General features: G+C 39.8%; 1 protein-coding gene across 1 annotated transcript in view; it reads right to left on the bottom strand.

Moving 5' to 3' along the window:
- Positions 1-22,751, bottom strand: part of doc2b (double C2-like domains, beta) — a 28,377-nt gene that overhangs the window by 5,235 nt on the left and 391 nt on the right. The window contains exons 2-5 of the mRNA XM_058383504.1: positions 20,511-20,601; positions 18,996-19,139; positions 18,621-18,750; positions 12,578-12,664 (exon numbers count right to left, since the gene is read on the bottom strand). Coding sequence (XP_058239487.1) covers positions 12,578-12,664; positions 18,621-18,750; positions 18,996-19,139; positions 20,511-20,587 — 438 coding nt within the window. The 5' untranslated portion in view covers positions 20,588-20,601. The remainder of the gene's footprint in view (positions 1-12,577; positions 12,665-18,620; positions 18,751-18,995; positions 19,140-20,510; positions 20,602-22,751) is intronic.

The raw sequence follows: 22,751 nt of genomic DNA, 5'->3' as shown, positions 1-22,751 counted from the left end.
TCGCTAATTTGCAATAAGAGGGAGAGGCAGCGTTTCGTGAAATTAGTTTCTCTGGATTGTGGATGTGCATCCGCCGATGACCGGAACCTCTGGTTGAGCCTCGCGGTCCAGGACCAGTGAGCCAGAACTCTATTAGTGCCGCCCAGTTCCTGTGAGTGGCAGCTGGACAAAAGGAGAAACCAGGTTCTGATATGGGGGCCTGTGAATAATCCGGACTTGCTAATGGGGGGGAAATGGAGATCAGCTGGCCTGGAACTGGCTGAGAAATGGTTTGAAAGTTCTCTTGAATGTCAAGTGTCAAAGCATTAAGGGTAAAAAAAAATGTATTTTACATGAGAGCATGTGTCCAGATCAAGGGGTGAAAGAGGTCTTCAGGTCTTGGTCAAATCAATCAACAGAATAAGGAAAAATTTTAATCATGGTACAGCTGTTGGTGTCTGGGTTTCTCATGGAAGTTTCTAGAACTTCTCTGGAGACTGGTCAGATTAGGTCGAGCTGACAGGAAGGCTATGGTTATATCAAATATTCACTATTTGTGTGGATATTTGTGTCACGTGTGGTGAGCAGAATAGCGTGACATGATAGCATGATTCTACTTCTATTCTGTCTTCAAGTGGTTAAGGCTCTGGGTCGTTGACCGGAAGATCGGGGGTACAAGCCCCAGCACCGCCAAGTTGCCACTGTTGGGCCCTTGAGCAAGGCCCTTAACCCTCTCTGCTCCAGGGGTGCCGTATCATGGCTGACCCTGCGCTCTGACCCCAACCGCCAAGGCTGGGATATGTGAAGAAAGAGTTTCACTGTGCTGTAACATATATGTGACAAATAAAGGCTATTTCTTTCTATAGATCTTGGCCTTTACATCAGATCCTGGAAGAGTTCAGAAAGTTCCAGGTGGCTACAATACAAAATATAATGTTCATCCTAGATTTTGCAGCATCTGTCTATAATCTAAACCGAATATGAGATACATTACGGTCTGGATCTTACTCAAGCAGGAGCATAGACAGGCACAGGTTCAAATCCAAACTACTTCACCGAATTCAATATCACACTAAATTAATGAACTTGATGCGATCATATAAGAGTGGTAGTGTTTTTAAAATGGGGTCACTGACTGAAGAATTTTGATCCTCAAGTTAAATTCAGGGCTTAGGACTGTTTCATAAAAAGTATAAAATGCAGTACAGGATCATTTGTTCTAGCCTTCAGGCCAGACTAAGCCTCTGAAGACCAGTATTCAGTCTGATCTAAGAATTTTATGTAGAGGCACAAGTCTGGGATAAAAGCGGATCTGATGGCATGTACCCGACATATGGACTTCAGTCTTTTACCCATCTTTTACATTTTATGGGAATTTGCCTGATTTAAGTGCATCAACACCATGTGATGATTATAAAGAGATATTGCTCATTGGGCACCACTGCCTGCCAGACAGCATTAATGCCTCTGAGATTTGTTTGCAGTCCAAGTTTGCTTTCAGAAAAACACATTATGAAACTGCATCTTAGCCTTGCATTAAGAGGGTGGACTATTTATTTTTCATAAGCATGCTTCTGGGACAAAAAAAAAAGAAAAAGAAAAGCTTATTGTTCTGACTTGTTTAAGCAATAAACCACAATACTGCAGACTTTTGGGTTTTCAGAGTCAATAGTAATGACACCAAGTAATAAATTATAGAAAAGCTTCGGTCAGCACCGATTTGTTAAAAACGGGTTTGATAAAAATGTCAACAATTTGGCTGCGATATTTGAGAAATGAGTTTCGGGAAACGTGATGTTGGAAAAAAAATAGTCTATTTCCCAGCAGGCTTAGGAGAGATATTTCTCGCTAGATGTTATGCTGTTTGCTCTTGCAGACCCTGTGAAAGTCTGATAAGGTTTAAGATGGCCTGAAGGCCCCGTACGGCCGAGCCGCCATCATGCCAGAGCTTGGTGTGCAATCCGGATGGTCCTCCCTATCGAGCTCCAGACACAGCGTCCCTGTGCCCAAACGTTTATTCCTGTCTTATCTCCTGGATTATCAGGAACAAAAAAAAAGAAGCAAATGCCATTCCAATTTAGTGTCTCTTACGTTCAGAAATGGTGGGGACGTACAGATGCACTTTCTGGAATAAACGAGTAAGCAATGTGATTACATTTATGCAGTGCTTGCACTGCAAATACGACAGAGTGCATATATTTTCCATGCACCCTAGAGGCACTTATAAAGTCGAGCTAACATTTTTCATTATCCAAATCAAACCGTGGCAAATTTGATTGTCAGAGGGCCAGGATAAAAGCTAAAGACAGCAGAGGCAGAAATAAAGACGAACGAAGAGACGTTAGAGCTTCGATTTGATTACTTATTCCTCGTAAGGTGAAGTTTGATTTCCGACGCATAAATATCGGCACTGCCTGCTCTTGACAGAAGCTGTTAGCAAGGTATTATTAATCAAAATGAGGCCAAATGAACAATGACGGAATACAAATAAGTTCTGTTTTCTATTCTGAAGTGATATAATTTCTCTACACTGAACATCCACTTTATTAGAAAGACATTAGAAGTACACATGCAGTGATCCAATCAGCCAATCATGCAGCAGCCAATCATGCAGAAGCTCAATGCAAATAATAATGCAGGTGCAGGTCGAGAGCGTCAGTTCGCATCAAAAATCAGAAGGTAGGTGATCTCTCTGAGACTCGGATCATAGCATGGGTGTTGGGATTTTCACACACAACAATTTCTAAAGTTTATACAGAATGGTGCAGGAAGAAAACAATGAAAGTGGCGCCTTTCTGTGGTTTCAAAGAGATCAGATGAGAATGGACAGATTGTTTTGAGCTGCCAGTAACTCATGTCATTACTTTTTACAACCATGGTGAGCAGAAATCCCCCAAACATTAAGATGGATGGTCAACAACAATCAAAGTCCACTCTGGTCAGGCAAGAACAAGAAAAAGAGGCAGTCATAGACACAGATACAAAAAAATCTGTCTTTTTTCCCATCACATTTACATTTCTGGCATTTGGCAGATGACCTTATCCAGAGTGACGTACATTTTTTAGCTCATTTTATACAACTGAACAATTGAGGGTTTAGGGCCTTGCTCAAGGGCCAAGCAGTGGCAGCTTGGTTGACCTGGGATTCATACTCACAACCTTCAGATCAGTAGTCCAATGCCCTAATCACTGAGCCACCACATCCTCACATTTTTCCAGTCTTCAACTGTGCAGTTTGGGTAAGTCGGAGCCCATGATAGCACCAGATTCTTGTTATTGGCTGACAGAACTTGGACCTGATGAGATTTTCTGCTGTTGTAGATCATCCACATCGAGGTTCGATATTTTGTGTATTCCGAGATGCTCAACAACAAACCCTGCAGACCTTCTTCTCACAGGAAGGTTTTCACACCATTCTGTGTAAACTCCTGTGTGAACATCCCAGGAGATCAACAGTTTGTGAAACACTCAAACCAGCCCACCTGTCAGCGACAATCATGTCACTTCATTTCCCTTCTTCTGATGATTGAAGTGAATGTTAACTGAAGCTCCTGACCTGCATCTATATGAGTTTATACACTGTGGTGCTGCCACATGATTGGCTGGTTGGATCACTGCACAATCGAGCAGGCGTTGTACATGTAGGTGTACGAGTACATGTGAGTGTAGATAAGTCAGATAAGCAGAAACATGAAAGAATCAAAAGACTTTAAATAATGTCCTTCCATTAGCATTTGTGGACCAAGATTCTTGTTACAGTTAAGAATACCTTTGTACAAAATCTGAGGACGATAGAGATTTAATTAAACAATAAAATAAAAAAGTAAGAGCACACGTTTGTTTCAAAGACCAAAACAACAGATTTGAACATATTTGTTTAGTCATCTTGCTCAAATAACAAGTAAAGTTCTCACCCTTCTAGACAGAGCCATAAATAGCTGCAGCAATTAGGCAATCAGGAAAAAAAACAATCCAAAACAATGATAATGTTATTTGCATTAAAAATAAAAGCTGAGTGAAACGTACTAGACGTTACGGCCTCATACTACATTTCACTCAAGGGGCTTGAGTTGTTGGTTTTTTTTTTATGATGATGATGATAATGATTATGTAATATTCATCTACAAACAAGCCACAATTAAGCTGATTAAGTCACACAATAATCAACTATTTAAAAATGCCAGATGTAAGAAATCCCTAAACCGTAAGGAATTCTTTTCTCATTTAGCCTTCTGAGATTAAGAGATGGCGATATGATAAAATTTCCTCCCAAGATACTTTTTTCATGTGTATGTGACATTTTTCACATACTTCTCAACAAGCAGCAAAAGTTGTAACATAAATTATTACGTATAAATTAAGAGCACAAAAAAAGGCAGGTTTTCTCAATGTAAAAATAGAAGCCTAGACAAATAATGTGAGATCTTTAAGAGCAACTAACAAGATTCAAGTGAAAAATAAATAGAAACCTTGCCACCCAAAGAACATCTGAAGCATGGTGATGGCAGCATCATACCATAATCCTTAATCCTTTAGCTAGGATTGTGACCTGCAGGTTTCTGTTACACAGCTGAGTCTGAGGAAAGAAAATTTCACTTTCCGGCTTGATTATTCCCCAGGGCATAAAGTCACAAATCAACAAAGGAACAGCTTAGAAGATTAACGGCCCAGATATAAATCCCATCGCAAACCTGTGGAGATCCAAACAGTGCAGTACTACAAGCAAAAGGTGTTTTACATTTAACACAGTAAAACATTTCAATTTCATCTGAATATTTGTGGGTGCAAAAGATCTCACATGATTTATCACAAAATCCTGTGGTTTTAACAGGAGTGTATAGACTTTTCATATCCATATCCAGATATTTTGTTCGGTTATTCATAATTTATGTCACTGTAGTGGCATGAGAAGAATAATACACTGCTGTTACAGAAAGTAATCAGCCTGGCCCTATTATTGTCCTATAAAACAGACCTTTTATTGCTTACTTTAAAATGTTATAAAAGGATATCGTGGTACACGGAGCGTATTAGAAAAGGGCTCTGAAGAGGCTAAACCATCTGTCGCAGAACGACTTGTCCTTGTTTTCCTTCCCACAGAAGACTATTCTCGGTAGTCGGTCTACAGCAGGTAAATAAATGTTTCATTTCAAACTCCAACCACAAAGTTAAAATCCATCATTCTAACAATCTACCTCAGATAACCAGGAAAGAAGACGAAACCTCCTGTTACATGTCAAGTCTGAAGAAATATCACAAACTATTTAAAAATGTGCTCCTCGCCTTGTCTCTGTTTAACCTCTGAACGCCTCCATCAGACAAATGGAGGTCTGGAGGAGGACGAAGAAAGGGAGCAGGAGACCAAGATCAGCACTGAGTGACTGTGATAAAGCAGCATATTCAGGAAGGAGAGCAGCAGCCCATCTGATAACAGGTTCTGACTAAGAGCATTCACTGGCAACTGGCTGGCTGAACAGTTGGTACAAAATGCAGGAGCTCCCCTGACTCTGTCTGTAAATTTCATAGCAGACAGATAAGCATGTAAGAGACTGGCATTCAGAAATATTGCCATGTACAAAAAGGTATTATATCAGGCAGGACTGTTTTGCAAAAGGGAAAAAAATAAAAAAAACTATTATCTGGATTTATACAGTATGTCCTGAAACGTTCTCCGATATTCATCCGAGTCGATGATAAATACAGAGGCCTTGAGGCAGAACGTCAGACTAATCCTACTGTATTACAAGCCTGTGGTGTTCAAGTAGAATTTCTTTTTTTAATGGACTGACGCAAGTGTTCCTGTCGCTGCGCTGGATTTCAAATTCATTTTTAAATAAGATGATTCTGTGCACGGTGGGGCTCTTCGGAGGTCACGTCATATAATGTGCACACCAGTAAAACTCAGCAAACGCAATTACATAAACCGCCCATGCTTTACCGTGTCTCTTATCGGCTAAAAAAGCAATTAATCATAAAATTATAGCATATATATGGAGCTGCGGCATGTATTATATGATATGTAATACCATATGCATGGATGCATGGTGGATGCTGGTACTGTGTAATATAGACCCCATACTGCTAATCAATCTAAGGTAACGGATGTAGCGGATGAAACTAGTGCACTTCATTTAAATGTTGGAAAGAATAAACATAAACAGAGCTGAACCCTATAACATGTTCTTTGGTGTTTCTGATTGATTAATACCAAATACATTTTCAATATCAATACACTGGTATCCAAGAATATCCCTGCACAATAAACAGGAACTCAGTGAAGATCCCTTTGCTTTTAAATAAACTCTTTGAAATGCAAAAGCTGATAGTCGGCGAGCGAGTTGTTAGAAACATATTGGAGAACTTGCCATATTTTCTCCACAGACTTTGGCTGTGACTTGCTTCCATCTCTTCAAGGAATCCCAGACAGCCTCCATGATGTTAAGTTTAGGGCTCTGTAGAGGCTATACCATCTGTCGCAAAATGCCTCGTTGCTTTTTTTTCTCCATTCCCACGGAAGATTGTTCATGTTGGGCGATAGCTGGTAAATAAATATTTCCAAAAAGTTTGGCAAAAACGTCAAGTTAAAATCTAAAGACGTGTATAAATAGTATAAAAACCTGGGGGTGCCAAGACTTTTGCACAGCCCAGGATTTGGCCATTGACAGCTTCTCCATAGCTTAATTTAAAGCTTTCGCTTCATGAAGTCTTCATACATTCTAAATCCCACTGAAGTACTGAATATCTCTTTGACTGACCGATGAGCCGATATTGATTTATTCACCTTTCTAATGCAGTTGTGATGCTGTGTCCCATTTAGCGCTATTTAGTTATTACAGCCTAGTGGTAACAAATGGAATTGCAGCAAGCTCTAGTAGAGGCCCAGTGGGGTGGCAATCATGCTGCTCCATGCTTTTGGGAACAGCAGCAAACAGAGAGGACAGGGGTGCCAAGATTTTTCTGAAAATTGGGGTAGGTTAAAGATAGCAACCAGTATCTAGCTTTACAGCAAATAATCGAAATTAAATCTAATATACAGCATTTCTGTGTAGGGTCAGTGTAAAGATAGAATAAACCATTTCTATTATAACGCATATTGCAAAAAAACAGGACAGAGAGTGTGATTATGAACAGGAAATTGTCCGTACAACGGTTTAAAACTGCTCAAAATTCACAACTTGACTGCTGGATATGTGGATTGTCTATTACAGGGTCACTTGAAAATTTCACAAGATGGTAGCCTATAGCATAAGACAAGTGTTTCAGCCTCTTGACTTAATTTGGTTTGAGACCGGATTGTTATTCATTTCTTCCTCCTTCACCCAAATCCATCATGCTGACTATCTATCTATACATTTCAGCCTCTGTGTCTTTGTCTAGCCAAGTTTTTTTTTCCATAGTCCTCCTCACTCTCTTAGCCATGTCTGCATCAGTCTTGACAACAGAACTGAGTGTATGAGAGCGCACGCATGTGGTTAATTGGAGTGCTATTATGTGTTGTGCTGAATGCTAAAGGCTACGTTATTGTGCATGCCAAACTCCACAATATCTCTGGGCGACAGGGAGCTGAGTTTAAAAAATGTGTGCGTTTGTTTTTTCATCAGTGACAGGCTCGAGGAAAAAAATGTGGAATTAGCATGCTAACATCCAGACCCAATTTGGGCAATGTACTATATGTACAAAAGGCAATTTTTATCCATGTTGCACTCATGGGGTTCAGGTCAGGGAGACATAGTAAAAAAAAAAGAGAAATAGATTATTTGGTTTATGCACCAAAGAACATGAGGAGAACTTTAACACAGTTATTAGTGAGGTCATGACTCAGGCGTTGTTTTTTTATTTGTATTAAACTTTGTGTGTCATTGGTAGCCTTACTGGTTTTAAAACCTCTAGTGCAATTCTAACAATTAAATGTTTAAACACAAAACATTTATGGCATTTGGCAGACGCCTTCATCCAGAGCGACTTACATTTTATCTCATTTTATACAATGGAGGGTTAAGGGCCTTGCTCAGGGGCCCAGCTGTGGCAGCTTGTTGGACCTGGGGTTTAAACCCACAACCTTCTGGTCAGTAGTCCAACTTAACCACTAAGCTACCACATCCCACACAAAACACTGCATGGTCCAATGTACTAACAACTATTTACCAAAATTAACTTATAAATTCCCTGTTTGAATGAAGGACAGAGACACTTCTGTGGGCAAAAGTTCAAATAAACAATCAGTACAAACTAAAACATGTCCCTGTGTGCTGCTAAAAATAAAAACATACCATTCTTATCAAGAGTTTTTACTCCATTGTTATAATTATTAAGTGGGAAACAGTGAGTGTAGACAGGTCAACACTATCAATGACTGGGTCATGTGACAAACAACTGAAGCCTAATTAAGAAACCTCAGATGGATTTAATCAACACTGTAAAATCCTGACTTTGCAGATGACTTGGCAATGTTTTTCCACACCTACTGGCACAAACATCTTGTGTAAGCACCTTTGCGAAATCAGAGGTGAGGATGCTGATGCTGAACATGCCGAATGTGGCAAGAATACTACACAATATTTGCCTACATTTGAAGAGTTTTCTCAGCAAACCCAGAAATACCTTTAAAATGTTGACCAATATACAGAGGTCACTCCTGTACAGTATCAACACCTAGTTTGGATTATACCAGAGATATGTTCTTTGTACTTCAAATGCTGGAGAATGATGAGAATGAAAATGACTAAAACTAGCTGTAGCTACATTACAGCACGATGGAACTGTTTTCTCCGCATATCCCAGCTGAGGAATTTGGGGTTAGAGCACAGGCGCAGCTATGGAGCAGGGAGGGTTAAGGACCTTCCTCAATTGCCCAGCAGTGAAGCTTGGTGCTGGGACCTGAAGCCTGATCCTCCAATCAACAACCCAGAGCTATAACCACTTGAACCCCCAGTGTCCCCCATGGGGCAAAAAGAATCCTATAAATCTTTGACCCCAACACCACTGCCAACCAGAAACTACTCTTCTGGTGCAATCAAGAGAGTGTAGACACCCTCATTAGAAGGTAAAACATATCTAGGGAGCTCATCTGAGGAATAAAGGACAACATCCCACAACACTCCAAGATGCAAAAGAGAGCATACCTGGTGGACCATAATGAATCAGACATAGAAGAGAAAAGGAATGAATGTTCTTTGCAGTTACACATGAAGGACACAGGATGGATGTATGGATGGATGAATGGCACGAGGAACTCACTCGATGATTGGAACATCATCGTTGGCAGATAACTCGGCTAAATGATCTGAAAACCGGTGAATGTTCTGACGCCAAAATCCATTGCGCCTCTGTTCATAGAGTGGACCACTAAGTTTCTATCAGGTTTGACTTCAAGCATCACCCCCTTAAATTAGTGTGAGAGTTTGTCACAATCTGAAGGCTCCCCAGGAGAAACTGAAGTGATCGAATTGGACATGTGATTCATTGAAACGGGCAGGCAGAAAAAAATCAGCATGGTAAATTGAACTGAACGGTTACTTTACCAACAACAACCAGTTACAGTTTCTACTGCAAAGAGATACAAGAGTTTCTACATCTTAGCTATGCAGGACTGACAAATAATGCTGAATAACTCAAGTGAATGTAAAAAAAAAAAAGAGCTTCTATTCTACTCCTCTTTCCTCCCTGCCAAAAACAAATGCTAGTGCTTTTACCATATTTTATAGAGACACAAATCCTATCACTCACCAAACATGTATTTCATTACACCCGTGAGCAAATAATTCGCTGACCTTTTCAAAGCACGGCAGTCGGCAGAGAGTGAGCTCAGTGCGGCTGCCTGCTTGATTCCAAAGTATTCAGTCGCTGTGTTTGTTACGAACCGTAAAGCGTAATGTTCTGCGAAAATGGAAATTTCGATAAATCTGAATGCTGTACCTGCAGCACACCAAGAGGATCCTCTAAAGCAGAGAATACCTTAATTATAGCCTCAAAAGCCAACTGGAGGAATTTGTCAAAATACGACTCAGGGGAAAAGCAGCAGGGGTATAACAATCTCTTCCCAAATCCACCCAAGAGCAGTCATTTTGACAAGAAGCTTCCGTTATCTGTCTATCTATGATAAGATTAGTCGGTACAATGTCAGTCATATTCGCCGCTATCTCCGTAATACAGCTTCACAAGTGACTCACAGTGTTGCTCCAGGCAGCTGAATATAATCTCGGAATGTTTTTGGAAAACTTTTTTTTTTTTGGCATGCAAAAATATTCACTGTCGTTATAGTTTGACAGTGTGACGTTTGCTTGCTCAAAACTCTTCCAAAAAAAAAAAAAAAAAACCTCATGAGATATTGGTTTGACTACCAAAACTGTCCAAGCTTCTTTCTTTGCACTGCCGCCTTGAAATGCATCGCAGTCACACGTGCATTGGTGGAGGCGTTTTGTTTTCATTTACATACACTGTTTACTGCTCAAACGTTTTCTACAGCACTGTTTAAATGTCATGAAGACAGCTTGGAAATAATCTATGGGTTATGATTTAATGTATAGAATATATTAAATACACTGATCAGCCATAACATGAAATAACACTGATTATCTCCTCATCATGACACATGGCAACATTTTGTCCTCAAAGTTGATGTGTTAGAAGCAGAAAAAATGGACAAGCGTAAGGATTTGAGCGAGTTTGATGAAGGGCCAAATTGTGATGGCTAGACCACTGGATCAGAGCATCTCCAAAACTGCAGCTCTTGTGGGGTGTTCCCGGTCTGCAGTGGTCAGTAATCTATCAAAAGTGGTCTAAGGAAGGAACAGAGGTGAACCGGCGACAGGGTCATGGACGGTCGAGGCTCATTGATGCATGTAGCTGGCCTGTGTGATCCGATCCAACAGACGAGCTACTGTTGCTCAAACTGCTGAAGAAGTTAATGCTGGTTCTGATAGAAAGGTGTCAGAATACACAGTGCATCACAGTTTGTTGCCTATAGGGCTGCATAGCCACAGACCAGTCAGGGTGCCAACAACAAAACAACAACAACAAAAGTGCCAACAATGAGCATCAGATCTGGACCACGGAGGAATGGAAGAAGGTGGCCTGGTCTGATGAATCACGTTTTGTTTTCAGTGACATGGATGGCTGGGTGCATCGCTTACCTGGGGAACACATCGCACCAGGATGCACTATGGAAAGAAGGCGAGCCGGCGGAGGCAGTGTCGCACTTTGGGCAATGTTCTGCTGGAAAGCCTTGGGTCCTGCCTTCCATGTGGATGTTACTTTGACACATACCACCTACCTAAGCATTGTTGCAGCCCTTTCATGGAAACGGTATTCCTTAATGGCTGTGGCCTGTTTCAGCAGGATAATGCACTGTGCCACAAGGCAAAAATGGTTCAGGAATGGTTTGCTGAGCACAACGAGTTTGAGGTGTTGATTTGGCCTCCAAATTCCCCAAATCTCAATCCAATCGAGCATCTGTGGGATGTGCTGGACGAAGAAGTCTGATCAGTGGAGGCCCCACCTCACAACCTACAGGACTTAAAGTAACTGTTGTTAACATTTTGGTGCCAAAGGCGGACCAACACAACATTAGGCAGATGGTCATAATGTTATGCCTGGTCAGTGTATAGAAAATCCTTTGTCTGCTTATGTTGGAATTATAGAAATGTGCGGAATCCACGGTGTGGCATGTGTCTTCTCAGTTAATTAACATTCAACTTATAACATATCCATTTCATTTCTGTTTGACATGTAGAACACGCTTCATATGCTTTGGCAACACATCAGAGCTTCACACACCAAATAATGCTTTCATGAAGGTCTGTGTGTGTAAAAGAACCCCACAGCGGTAGCACTCTGCACTCACCTTGTCTAATGAGAGAGCTGGGTTTGTGTCATGCTGTGGCTTATCGAAATCCACCTGTTATATCTAACCCAGATCTGTGCTTTAAGGTACATATGGTACTGAACTGCTGCTCCATAACAATGAGTGATGGCAAACATTTGGGTTCATCAAGTTTAAAGCAAAAGAAATTTTAAAAAAAAGGTAATTTTGGTGTTGGTAGCATTGTTATTATGTTCTGGTGTAAATGTGAATAATTACCCTAGATTGATGGTGCATTTTAATATTAGCTTTTCTATCTATCCATGTATAGCCTTGGAGTTCTAAGGAACAAAATGTTATCTGGAGCATGATGGATGACCCCCAGAAAACATCTGCAGAAGGCATCCAGCTCAGACTAAAGGAGATTCTCTGGCCCGATCAATTCATGCTGACCTGACTGGTCTTTGATTTCCGTTCGTATTTCCCTCAGGACCCGTGCTCTGTCAATGCCCCGAGCTTAAAATGCATGCACCCTCAAAGACCCCAATCAACGTGAAGCACGGAGCATCAGTTCACATCAGTTCACTTGCTCCTCTTCGATTTATAATGGACATGGAGTGCTGGACTACCGATATGTGTCTATTCACGTTCTATCAGGATGCACTGAAGCGCCCGAGGTTGTCGCCCGAGGAAGTTGCCCGATGTGTCGTCCTCATCGAGCTTCGCAAAGCACCGATTGTATTTTTCAGATTAAGTGGGGAAAATGCTGAACGGTAAAACTGTTCAGTCTGGCTTTACCTCTCTCTGTTCACTGCAGATCTTGCAGAGCCACTGAGCTCTCTTCTGACTGCAAGCCGTCTCAATCCCACACTTGGTGCACACTTTCTGAAAAAAGGAAAGAAAAAAAAAAAACACATCTGTATGAACTCTCTTTAATGCAAACTACATGAAATGCTTGAAGAAAGCTGATTGGCTCACATCTTTTTAAGTAGCAGTCATCAGTCAAAAAAAATAAAAAAAATAAAAATCCAGTTACCACGATGATGCAAAACACCGAATTTCAGCTTGGTTAAATATACAGTTAATATATAATAAAACTGCTACACTCCACAGATTCTTGTGAATCCATGCACTTGACTCCGCCCCACAATGATTGATTGGCACGTGGTGGGCATAATGTTGAATATCCATCTATTTATTTTATTATATATCCTACACAGGGTCACATGGAACCTGGAGTCAGAGCACAAAGTGGGACATAACGGACAATTAAGACGTGCCAATCAGCCTTGGACTAGCAGAGGAAACCGAAGAACCCAGGGGGAAACCGCGTGAACCATTCAAACTCCGTCCACGCAGGGCAGAGGTAGGAATCCAACCCGCAACCATGGAGGTGTGAGGCACACATGCTAACCACCAAGCCACATACTGGTTAACTAACTAAATTCCAAGAACTAGTTTGCAAAAGTAACTTTCATTTTTTACAGGAATCATCTTCATCAAGAGTGGGCGGGGCTATATTGTGCTAAAATGTATATTGGCTTGAATATTTTTTCAGGACACTCAGTATTTTACAGTACTGTGGTAGAAATCTGTAGTAAATTCAAATGATTGGAATTCAGATGAATGGACTCTCTACTTAAGCAACAAATATTAGCGTTTCTTTATCCATCCAGCTTTGTTTATAAAGAATCTGAAAGATCCTATAAATACGTTTTACGTGCGCTGCAGAGAGACTATCTTTCTTCATTTAAATACAATTGAAACGCTGCTCCGTTTCAAATAGTAGATGAGATCAATACATGTTATGTTACGTGTCTTGACAAAGGTTTTAAATCAAACAGTCTGGAAAATATCCAGCACGCAGACAGTGATATGGTCAAGCATGCTCAAGTGTGGAAGCACACATACTGTAAAATCGTGTATAACCTACTGATGCTGGAGAAAACCCTTCTATATCCTCGCTAAAGAAAATTAATTACTACAAGATATTGGAATGGCTTCTATTGGACTTGAGGCCAGGAATAAATTGAAATGCAAAAGATTTCAAGCGAAATCGAAACAGGAAAGCAAGCAGAACCTTTAATCAAGCTTTCCGTAAAGAAAGACAAAAGCCTAAAGTAATTACTGCTCCTTCTTCCAGGAGTCCTGTCTATTTATGTAGCATTGAGAGAGGGATTCAGATTGAAAGAGTGCAAGAGAGAATGAAAGCAAACAAGAGAGAGAGAGAGAGAGAGAGAGAGAGAGAGGCCACTCAGAAAGCCCTTCAATTTTCCACAAGCTCTCCAAAAGGAATCCTAACAGTGAGCATGAATGCCTTGCATAATTTGCTTCAGGCTCTGAATGGCAACTGGCTCCAGCTCCACATTTTAGTGGTGCTTACAAAAGGCTAGATTTAAAGTACACCTGAATTCACGGTGTTTTCATTCCTGTCCCTTCGGAATTTTGCTCACCAATACGATTAGGAAAGTTAGAGATCTAAAAAAAAATACATTTCATAGATTAAATTCTACTTCAGAGAGAACCATTTGTGTACTAATGCAATTAAATTTCGCAACTGATGCAATTATCCAATCAGCCAATCATGTGGCAGAAACACAATACACAAATTGATGCAGATGGAGGACAAGAGCTTCGATTAATGTCCACTTCCAACATCAGAATAGGGGAAAAATAGTGATGTTGTGATCTCAGTGGCATGTCTGCTGGTTTGAGTGTTTTAGAAACTCCTGGAATATTCACACACACAAACACACATAAAAAACAATACACAATGGTGCGGAAAACAAAACACATCCGATGAGCAGCAGGTTCTGTGGGTGAAAATGCCTTGCTCATTTGAGAGGCACAAACTGACAGCAAAGTATAACATCTGGGATTGGTGCTAGAAACATTTTTAACATCCAGGGTATTGAGACAAAAACATGCCTGATGGGAGTTTATGCTCATTCTGAGATGCTTTTCTGGTGGTAAAGCGTGATTATGTGATCAGCTGTAGAATTCCTGTCAGCTTGAACCAGTCTGGCATTTCTCCTCAGACCTCAATCTTCAACAAGGCATATAGATCCCCAGAGCTGCTGCTTTCTGAATCACTCCACAAGAATCATCATCATATGAATCATATAAACATATGTAGACAGTAAAAAGGCACCAATTATGTATTATTCCCAGTCGAAAGCAAATACAGATTAAGGTACCTTCAGAATTTAAACACACATAATTACCAAAACAGGACAAACATGTAGTCAGGTTTTATCCTTATTCCTTCTAAAACAAATGAGTGTGTGTGTTTGTGTGTGTGTGTTTGTGTGTGTGTGTTTCATGCTGAATCACTCCTTCCATCTGGCACCACTGACCCCAAAAAGCTGGGCAAGGCTTTCGACAAATAACCTGAACAAATCCTGAATCTCAAAGCAATGAAGAGGCTGTAGTGTGTAAGTTTAGACACACACTGCCCCCTGCTGGTGCTACTAGTCACTTGCATTTGGACAGAATACCTCGAAACAGATTAGCGTTTTATAGCTCTCTGCTGCAAGCTGATGGATATTTAGTGCTACTGCATCAAATTAGAAAAAGACTATGGGAAAAAAAAACAGGAATATTTCTTCCCACTTAATTTTATATATATATATATATATATATATATATATATATATATATATATATGCATATACTGTATCTTCTATATATTATAGCGTCTACACATATATACACTATATTGCCAAAAGTATTCGCTCAACTGCCTTGACTCGCATATGAACTTAAGTGACATCCCATTCCTAATCCATAGGGTTCAATATGACGTCGGTCCACCCTTTGCAGCTATAACAGCTTCAACTCTTCTGGGAAGGCTGTCCACAAGGTTTAGGAGTGTGTTTATGGGAATTTTTGACCATTCTTCCAGAAGGGCATTTGTGAGGTCACACACTGATGTTGGACGAGAAGGCCTGGCTCTCAGTCTCCGCTCTAATTCATCCCAAAGGTGTTCTATCGGGTTGAGGTCAGGACTCTGTGCAGGCCAGTCAAGTTCATCCACACCAGACTCTGTCATCCATGTCTTTATGGACCTTGCTTTGTGCACTGGTGCACAGTCATGTTGGAAGAGGAAGGGGCCAGCTCCAAACTGTTCCCACAAAGTTGGGAGCATAGAATTGTCCAAAATGTCTTGGTATGCTGAAGCATTCAGAGTTCCTTTCACTGGAACTAAGGGGCCAAGCCCAGCTCCTGAAAAACAACCCCACACCATAATCCCCCCTCCACCAAACTTTACACTTGGCACAATGCAGTCAGACAAGTACCGTTCTCCTGGCAACCGCCAAACCCAGACTCGTCCATCAGATTGCCAGATGGAGAAGCGTGATTCGTCACTCCAGAGAACGCGTCTCCACTGCTCTAGAGTCCAGTGGCGGCGTGCTTTACACCACTGCATCCGACGCTTTGCATTGCACTTGGTGATGTATGGCTTGGATGCAGCTGCTCGGCCATGGAAACCCATTCCATGAAGCTCTCTGCGCACTGTTCTTGAGCTAATCTGAAGGCCACATGAAGTTTGGAGGTCTGTAGTGATTGACTCTGCAGAAAGTTGGCGACCTCTTCGCACTATGCGCCTCAGCATCCGCTGACCCCGCTCCGTCAGTTTACGTGGCCTACCACTTCGTGGCTGAGTTGCTGTCGTTCCCAAACACTTCCACGTTCTTATAATACAGCTGACAGTTGACTGTGGAATATTTAGGAGCGAGGAAATTTCACGACTGGATTTGTTGCACAGGTGGCATCCTATCACAGTTCCACGCTGGAATTCACTGAGCTCCTGAGAGCGACCCATTCTTTCACAAATGTTTGTAAAAACAGTCTGCATGCCTAGGTGCTTGATTTTATACACCTGTGTCCATGGAAGTGATTGGAACACCTGATTCTGATTATTTGGATGGGTGAGCAAATACTTTTGGCAACATAGTGTATTTTATTTTTTCACATATACTATATATATACACTATATTGTACTGTATTATATTAGTGTATTATATTTTTGTTTTTTTTTATATTTAGTTTTTATAAAGCAGTTTTATATTTGTATACATTATATATTATATTACTATTTTCTGTTAATATTTTTATTATTATTATATTATTTTATTTTTCTTATTTTTCATATTTATAATATTTACTGCTATTGATATTACATATATATCTATTATATACATATATATCATATATATATATATATATATATACACATATATATATACACATTGACATATATTTGCATATGCATATCTGACACTTGACTTTCAAGTTATTTTTGTTTGTGACTTCTACCATTTAATTTTCCCTACTTTTCCCTATATATTCTTAACTATATCCCCTTTTTTTCATGTCCAAATTTAATTTTAAATTTTTCTTTTTTTTTTACTCTTTCTTTTTATGTAAGACAGTCGTAAAAAGCATTTCACTACATGTTGTACTGTGTATGATTTCGTATGTGACCGATAAAATTTGAATTTGATTTTGAATTATACTACATACAGGACAATGTTCTGGAAGATCCGCTTTGGTCAGAATTTACAATATTCCTGTGTCTTATAACAGCCTGTGTTGGGATTTGTGGAGTGCAAACTACACTGATACCAATGCAGCTTAAATGTTTGGCTTGTAAACAGTAATATGAGCTAAATCACTGAAGAAGGATCACTGTACTAATACTGAACTGTATCTAAATGTGGCTGAGATTTTTATTTCTGTATAGCATTTCTATTTAATCTCAACAACATTACACAGATACTGAGCCTTTACAGTCATAATGTTTGATTAGTTACTGAATATTTTACATACTATACACCACATATACACTGATTTTTTTTTTGTCCGTCATAAACACTGAATTTCTTTTGTAATCTTTTTTTGGCCACGAGCTTCGGGATCTTGTTGCTTTCTGAACGCATGCTGAGATCAAGCAGGGAAATTTTTTTGAAAACCAAGACACAACCAGCTTTTGCTCATAAGCTAGAGTCATTAGATTAGTGCTAGGGCTAGCTTTGTTTACGTTTTTATTTAACTTATTTTTATTGTAGCATTCAACTAGCTTTTATTCGCCTCATCTTTATTGTCGTGTTACCTTTACATTACTTTATATAATATTTTAATCATTTAATTGTATTACTTTTATTATACTTATTACTACTGTTATACTTTAAATGATTTATAATATTTTTATTGATTTATTTATTATTATTTTTTGCTTTGTCACTGCTTACATTTATTGCATTCTTCTTCTTATTATTATTATTATTTTTATTATTGATATTTGGTTAAAAGAAGTTGGAAAATTATAATCTACTCTTTAAGTCTATATTAAATAGTTAAGAAAATTTATTTAAAAAATAAATAAATAAACAAACTGAGAAATACACGAATAAGGTGAGTAAATAAGAAACCTTCCATGTTTAAAGGTAGGCTTTGGGAAAAGCTTTGTGCCTCATCATCTGCCTTGTCAGTCAAATTTCTTCTTTCTTAACAGAATGTGCCAGACTCGCTCCTGAAAGATAAACGCAGCGTCTTTCTAGAGAATGCTATCTTCTGAACTTGAGGATTCAGGAACAGTCTTGTTCCAGCCCTGAGTTTTCATATCATCCCAGAGCTACTCATTCAATAGAAAACAGAATAAAGAAGCAAGGCAGCGGACTCTCTCCAGCTCTGCGACAAACAATGAACACATTTCCGTTTCCCAACTGTAAGTTCTCCTCTTATCTCAGAACCCAAGGGCTGTGTGAAAATATTGTGAATTGTGATAATGAACAATCCCACAGCGCAGTGAAAGGAGTTGAAGGTGGTGGTGTTGTACCTTGCAGCAGTCAAAGCAGAGGACTGAAGGAGTTCCCAGCAGCCCGAGAGCCTCTCCACACAGCAGGCACTGAGACAGGCCATTCCCCACTGCTGACCTCCTCATGTTATCCAAACGCTCCATCAGACGCCTGCAAAACACAATCGTCCAGCTTTTATATCCACGCATAGATGCAAAAGAATCCGATACGTTAGATACGCCACTATAAAAATGCCAGGATCCGTGGTTAAACTCCGCATGCACAAATTAAAGGTCATAACCTTTACCACTGTGAGTACATTTCATGTATATACAAAGATGGTCATCAAAACACCAGCAGTGAGTGAGAAGTATGAGAAAAGGGCATTTGTGGAGAAAGACTGATAAGATTTCTACCCGATTCTGTGCTGCTCGATCAGGTCGAGCTGCTCGGCTCTGTGGATGACGCTCAGGATGATGTCCAGCTCCCGCTTGCTCAGCACCTGGGTTTTCCGCTGCCTTTCTGTCTGGAACGTGTGCACCGACCAACCCGTGTGGAGTCTGTCAAAAAAACATTATGGTGACTATAATTAGGCTAAAAAAATCAGCATGGTCCAAATTAGTTTTGAGATAAAGATGCATCCTGATGAGAATCAGGTGAAAAACAACAAAAAAACTGGTTTGAATTGAAAAAAAGGGAAATTGTGGGAAGCTTTAACTCTGAATAATGTCATTTTTCAGGATAGGAGCTGTGTCCCAAATGGTGTACTATACAAAATACACTTACACTATGCACTACCAGACAATATGAATAGGTTCATTTTAAGTGTTGTTGGCCGTCTCTAAATGTTTTTCTCACCTAGTGTCAGTACCTGGTAGCCCCGCCCCTCTTCTGCTATGTAAACAAAGCTGTGAGTGTTGTGTGCATGAAGTCTCCAATATTCCGTGAGTGCATCATCTGGGTGCTTTTTTCTTCTTGGAAATTTTTTGTGTGAACAAAACACTACTTTAGGCTATTTATACTTCAAAATGGCATAAAATAGTGTATGATTTGGGACGCAGCTCTGGATGTGTCGTTAACATTAGTGACAATACATTTATTTCCTTTATTAGATCAGTGAACTGTACAGTTCTAGACTTAGACTAACTAATGTGTCTCTAGTGATTGATGTGGATGACAACATATGCTGAACTTTTTCCAGAACCAACAAAGCAACATGTAAATAAAAAATGATCTGATTATAAATTGTTGATGTTATTTTATAAATAATGTTATGGATGTCATTTAAGGTGGTCCAGCTTTGTATCAATGAACTGGATCATACACCGATCAGGCATAACATTATAACCACCTGCCTAATATTGTGGTCCCCCTTCTGCTGGCAAAACAGCCCTGACCCGTCCTGCACTGTGTATTCTGACACCTTTCTATCAGAACTTCTTCAGCAATTAGTAGCTCGTCTGTTGGATCGGATCACACGGGCCAGCCTTCACTCCCAACAATGAGCCTTGGCCGCCCATGACTCTGTCGGTGGTTCACCACTGTTCCTTCCTTGGACCACTTTTGATAGATACTGACCACTGCAGACCAGGAACACCCCACAAGAGCTGTAGTTTTGGAGATGCTCTGATCCAGTCGACTAGCCATCACAACTTGACCCCTCATCAAACTCGCTCAAATCCTTACGCTTGTCCATTTCTCCTGCTTCTAACACATCAACTTTGAGGACAAAATGTTCACTTGCTGTCTAATATATCCCACCCACTAACAGGTGCCATGATGAGGAGATCATCAGTGTTATACACGTTAACTGTCAGTGGTCATAATGTTATACCTGATCAGTGTATTTATTGAAAGTGCTGGATCTTTTAAATTCCATATGCTTGGAGTAGATTATCTTCTCTACACGTTAGAAAGTAAAAGTTACTTACTTGGCTCTGAGAGCGAGTTGTCGGTCATTGGGGCAAACCCACTGGTGGTTCCCGTTTCCAAACATGGTGTCAGTCATACCTCAGGAAGACTCTGTAACGGAAAACAATACCTGCACATGAACATTTGACATTTTCAAGCCTTAAAAAAAAAACACAGTCACTTAAAAACATTAATTCCTTATAATTAATCTCTAGACTGAAATGATTTTTGCCCAGAAAAAAAGAAGGCATAAAACCTTCTAAAAGCTGGTGTTACGGCGCCTAATGTGTTTCCCATTAATGTCAGTCAGCTTACAAGGCAACAATGTTAGATAGTTGCCACGGGGCACCAATTAGCCGTGACACTGCCGCTGCACATTTTCCACATCGAAACAAAAGCTGCACAGCTGTTTAGTGCAGACGCACCGCTTCAGAGACAACCACATGACCTTATCACAAACAAGACTGGAAGACGTTTATAACGAAATTACCAGCCCTAAAGGCATGCCGCAGTCAAAACGCTGTGAGGTTTGCATTTAGATGTGCTTTGTGTTTATTTAAAAAAACAAAAAAACAGGCTTGGTCCTGACAGCTGTTCCTGGTCCTTGTTTGTGTACTAACTGACTAAACTGTCCAACTACAGAGAAGAAAAACAGTTTAGAAAAGCAATACAAAGTTTATATACAGCAAACAAGCGGAGAGAATATGAAACTTAGCTACAATATTAAGCGTAATAGCTTGATTGTAATATGACAAGTCATAAAAAAAAACACCTGCTACACACTCTTTTTCTCTCACACACACACACACCACGTTTACTAAGCAACTGAAACTGTTTACATTTCCATGCAACCTATTGCCCTTTGTCCAGCTCTACTCTTGAGCACAGCTGTTTGTAAGACCTTACAAGAGTACAACCCTTCGCAATTCAGCAGCCCGAGAAAGCTATTAAACTCTGTTTAAAAAAAATAAATAAATAAATACGACCCCTAGAACGTGAACCGGCAGCCCGGGACAAACAGCATGCCCAGGAAAAAGCCACTTTTGAAGGCTGTGAGCAAACAAAGACATACAGCGAAAGAAAAGAAAACAATAGAGAAAGTGTTTACCTCACTGAAAACCGGCGACGCCAAGCGTTAACAAAAAGGAAACCAATGCTACACCAAACCCTGCTTCTGCTCCGTGATGAGATTTCCTCATCCACATCCCGATCTCGATGTGAAGCCAAGCCTGATCTCAGATCAGCGCAGCTCTGTGGCTAAGCTCTGTCACATGATGGTTGAAACAATCCTTTTAAAACATCCTGTTCCTCCTCTGGCTGCTGTGATTAAAATGCATTACAGCCAAGTGGCCCCTGAAGATACGCTTCCCTTACATGAGCCTGGTTTAAAACGATTACTATTGACCTGGCCTTTAAATCTGGGTGCTGTGTGTCGCCGTGATCTCATTTGGTCAGCGGGGTCTGGAGTAGCCACCAACCAATCCAATATTGAAAGTTAAGAGAAACAACCTGATTATTTTGTTTTTGTTTGAATTAGCAGTCATTGAAACCCGGTGCTGCAAAAGAGACGTGGTTTGATTTTCTTTAAAATAATAAGCAGAGGTCTATTGCTGTGGAGAATTTATAAAGTTATAGCTTCATCAAAATTTGTAAAAAAACCTCACACATCTGGAAATACATGTATGTTTAACTTCATAAAAAGATTTGTGCCGTGTCTAAAAAAGCAATAAACTACTATTCAATTTCTATTATGAACTAAATGGACACAAAATGGACATGCTTTATAAAAACTGACAATTGCATAATAGAAACTTAATTCAATACAGATGCAAATTGTGCGTGCTTATTTAAAGAGTTTAAAGCTTACTTCTAACCAAAATAACAAACAATACTACTAACTTCATATCATAATAACACACCAGACACACAGCAGTTGCTTTCTGAAGCCAAATAAGATCAGATAATAAAATTAATAACATCTAACAGGGTGTTATTTCTTTAATTCAAAAGTTTGACCCAAAAAATAGATGTTGTGAAAGCATTGATAATATTGTGGAGGTTTTGGAGAACCCTGGTAACTCATGACTCAAACTTTTAGCATAAAAAGCCATTATATAATATGTTAAACAACCGATTAGGGTCAATGTATATTTTAGTGATTAAAGCAAACCATTTAAAGGTCAAGGCTTTGTACATTTTTGGCTGCTCTAAGGTGCATTTAGGTTATAGTGCTCAGTTTTCCACATGAATCATTAAACCCT

The sequence above is a fragment of the Hemibagrus wyckioides genome, linkage group LG28 (genome assembly GCF_019097595.1).
Source record: "Hemibagrus wyckioides isolate EC202008001 linkage group LG28, SWU_Hwy_1.0, whole genome shotgun sequence".
NCBI lineage: Eukaryota > Metazoa > Chordata > Actinopteri > Siluriformes > Bagridae > Hemibagrus > Hemibagrus wyckioides.
The sequence above is the reverse complement of the archived record's forward strand: the minus strand, read 5'-3'. Positions and strand labels throughout refer to the sequence as shown.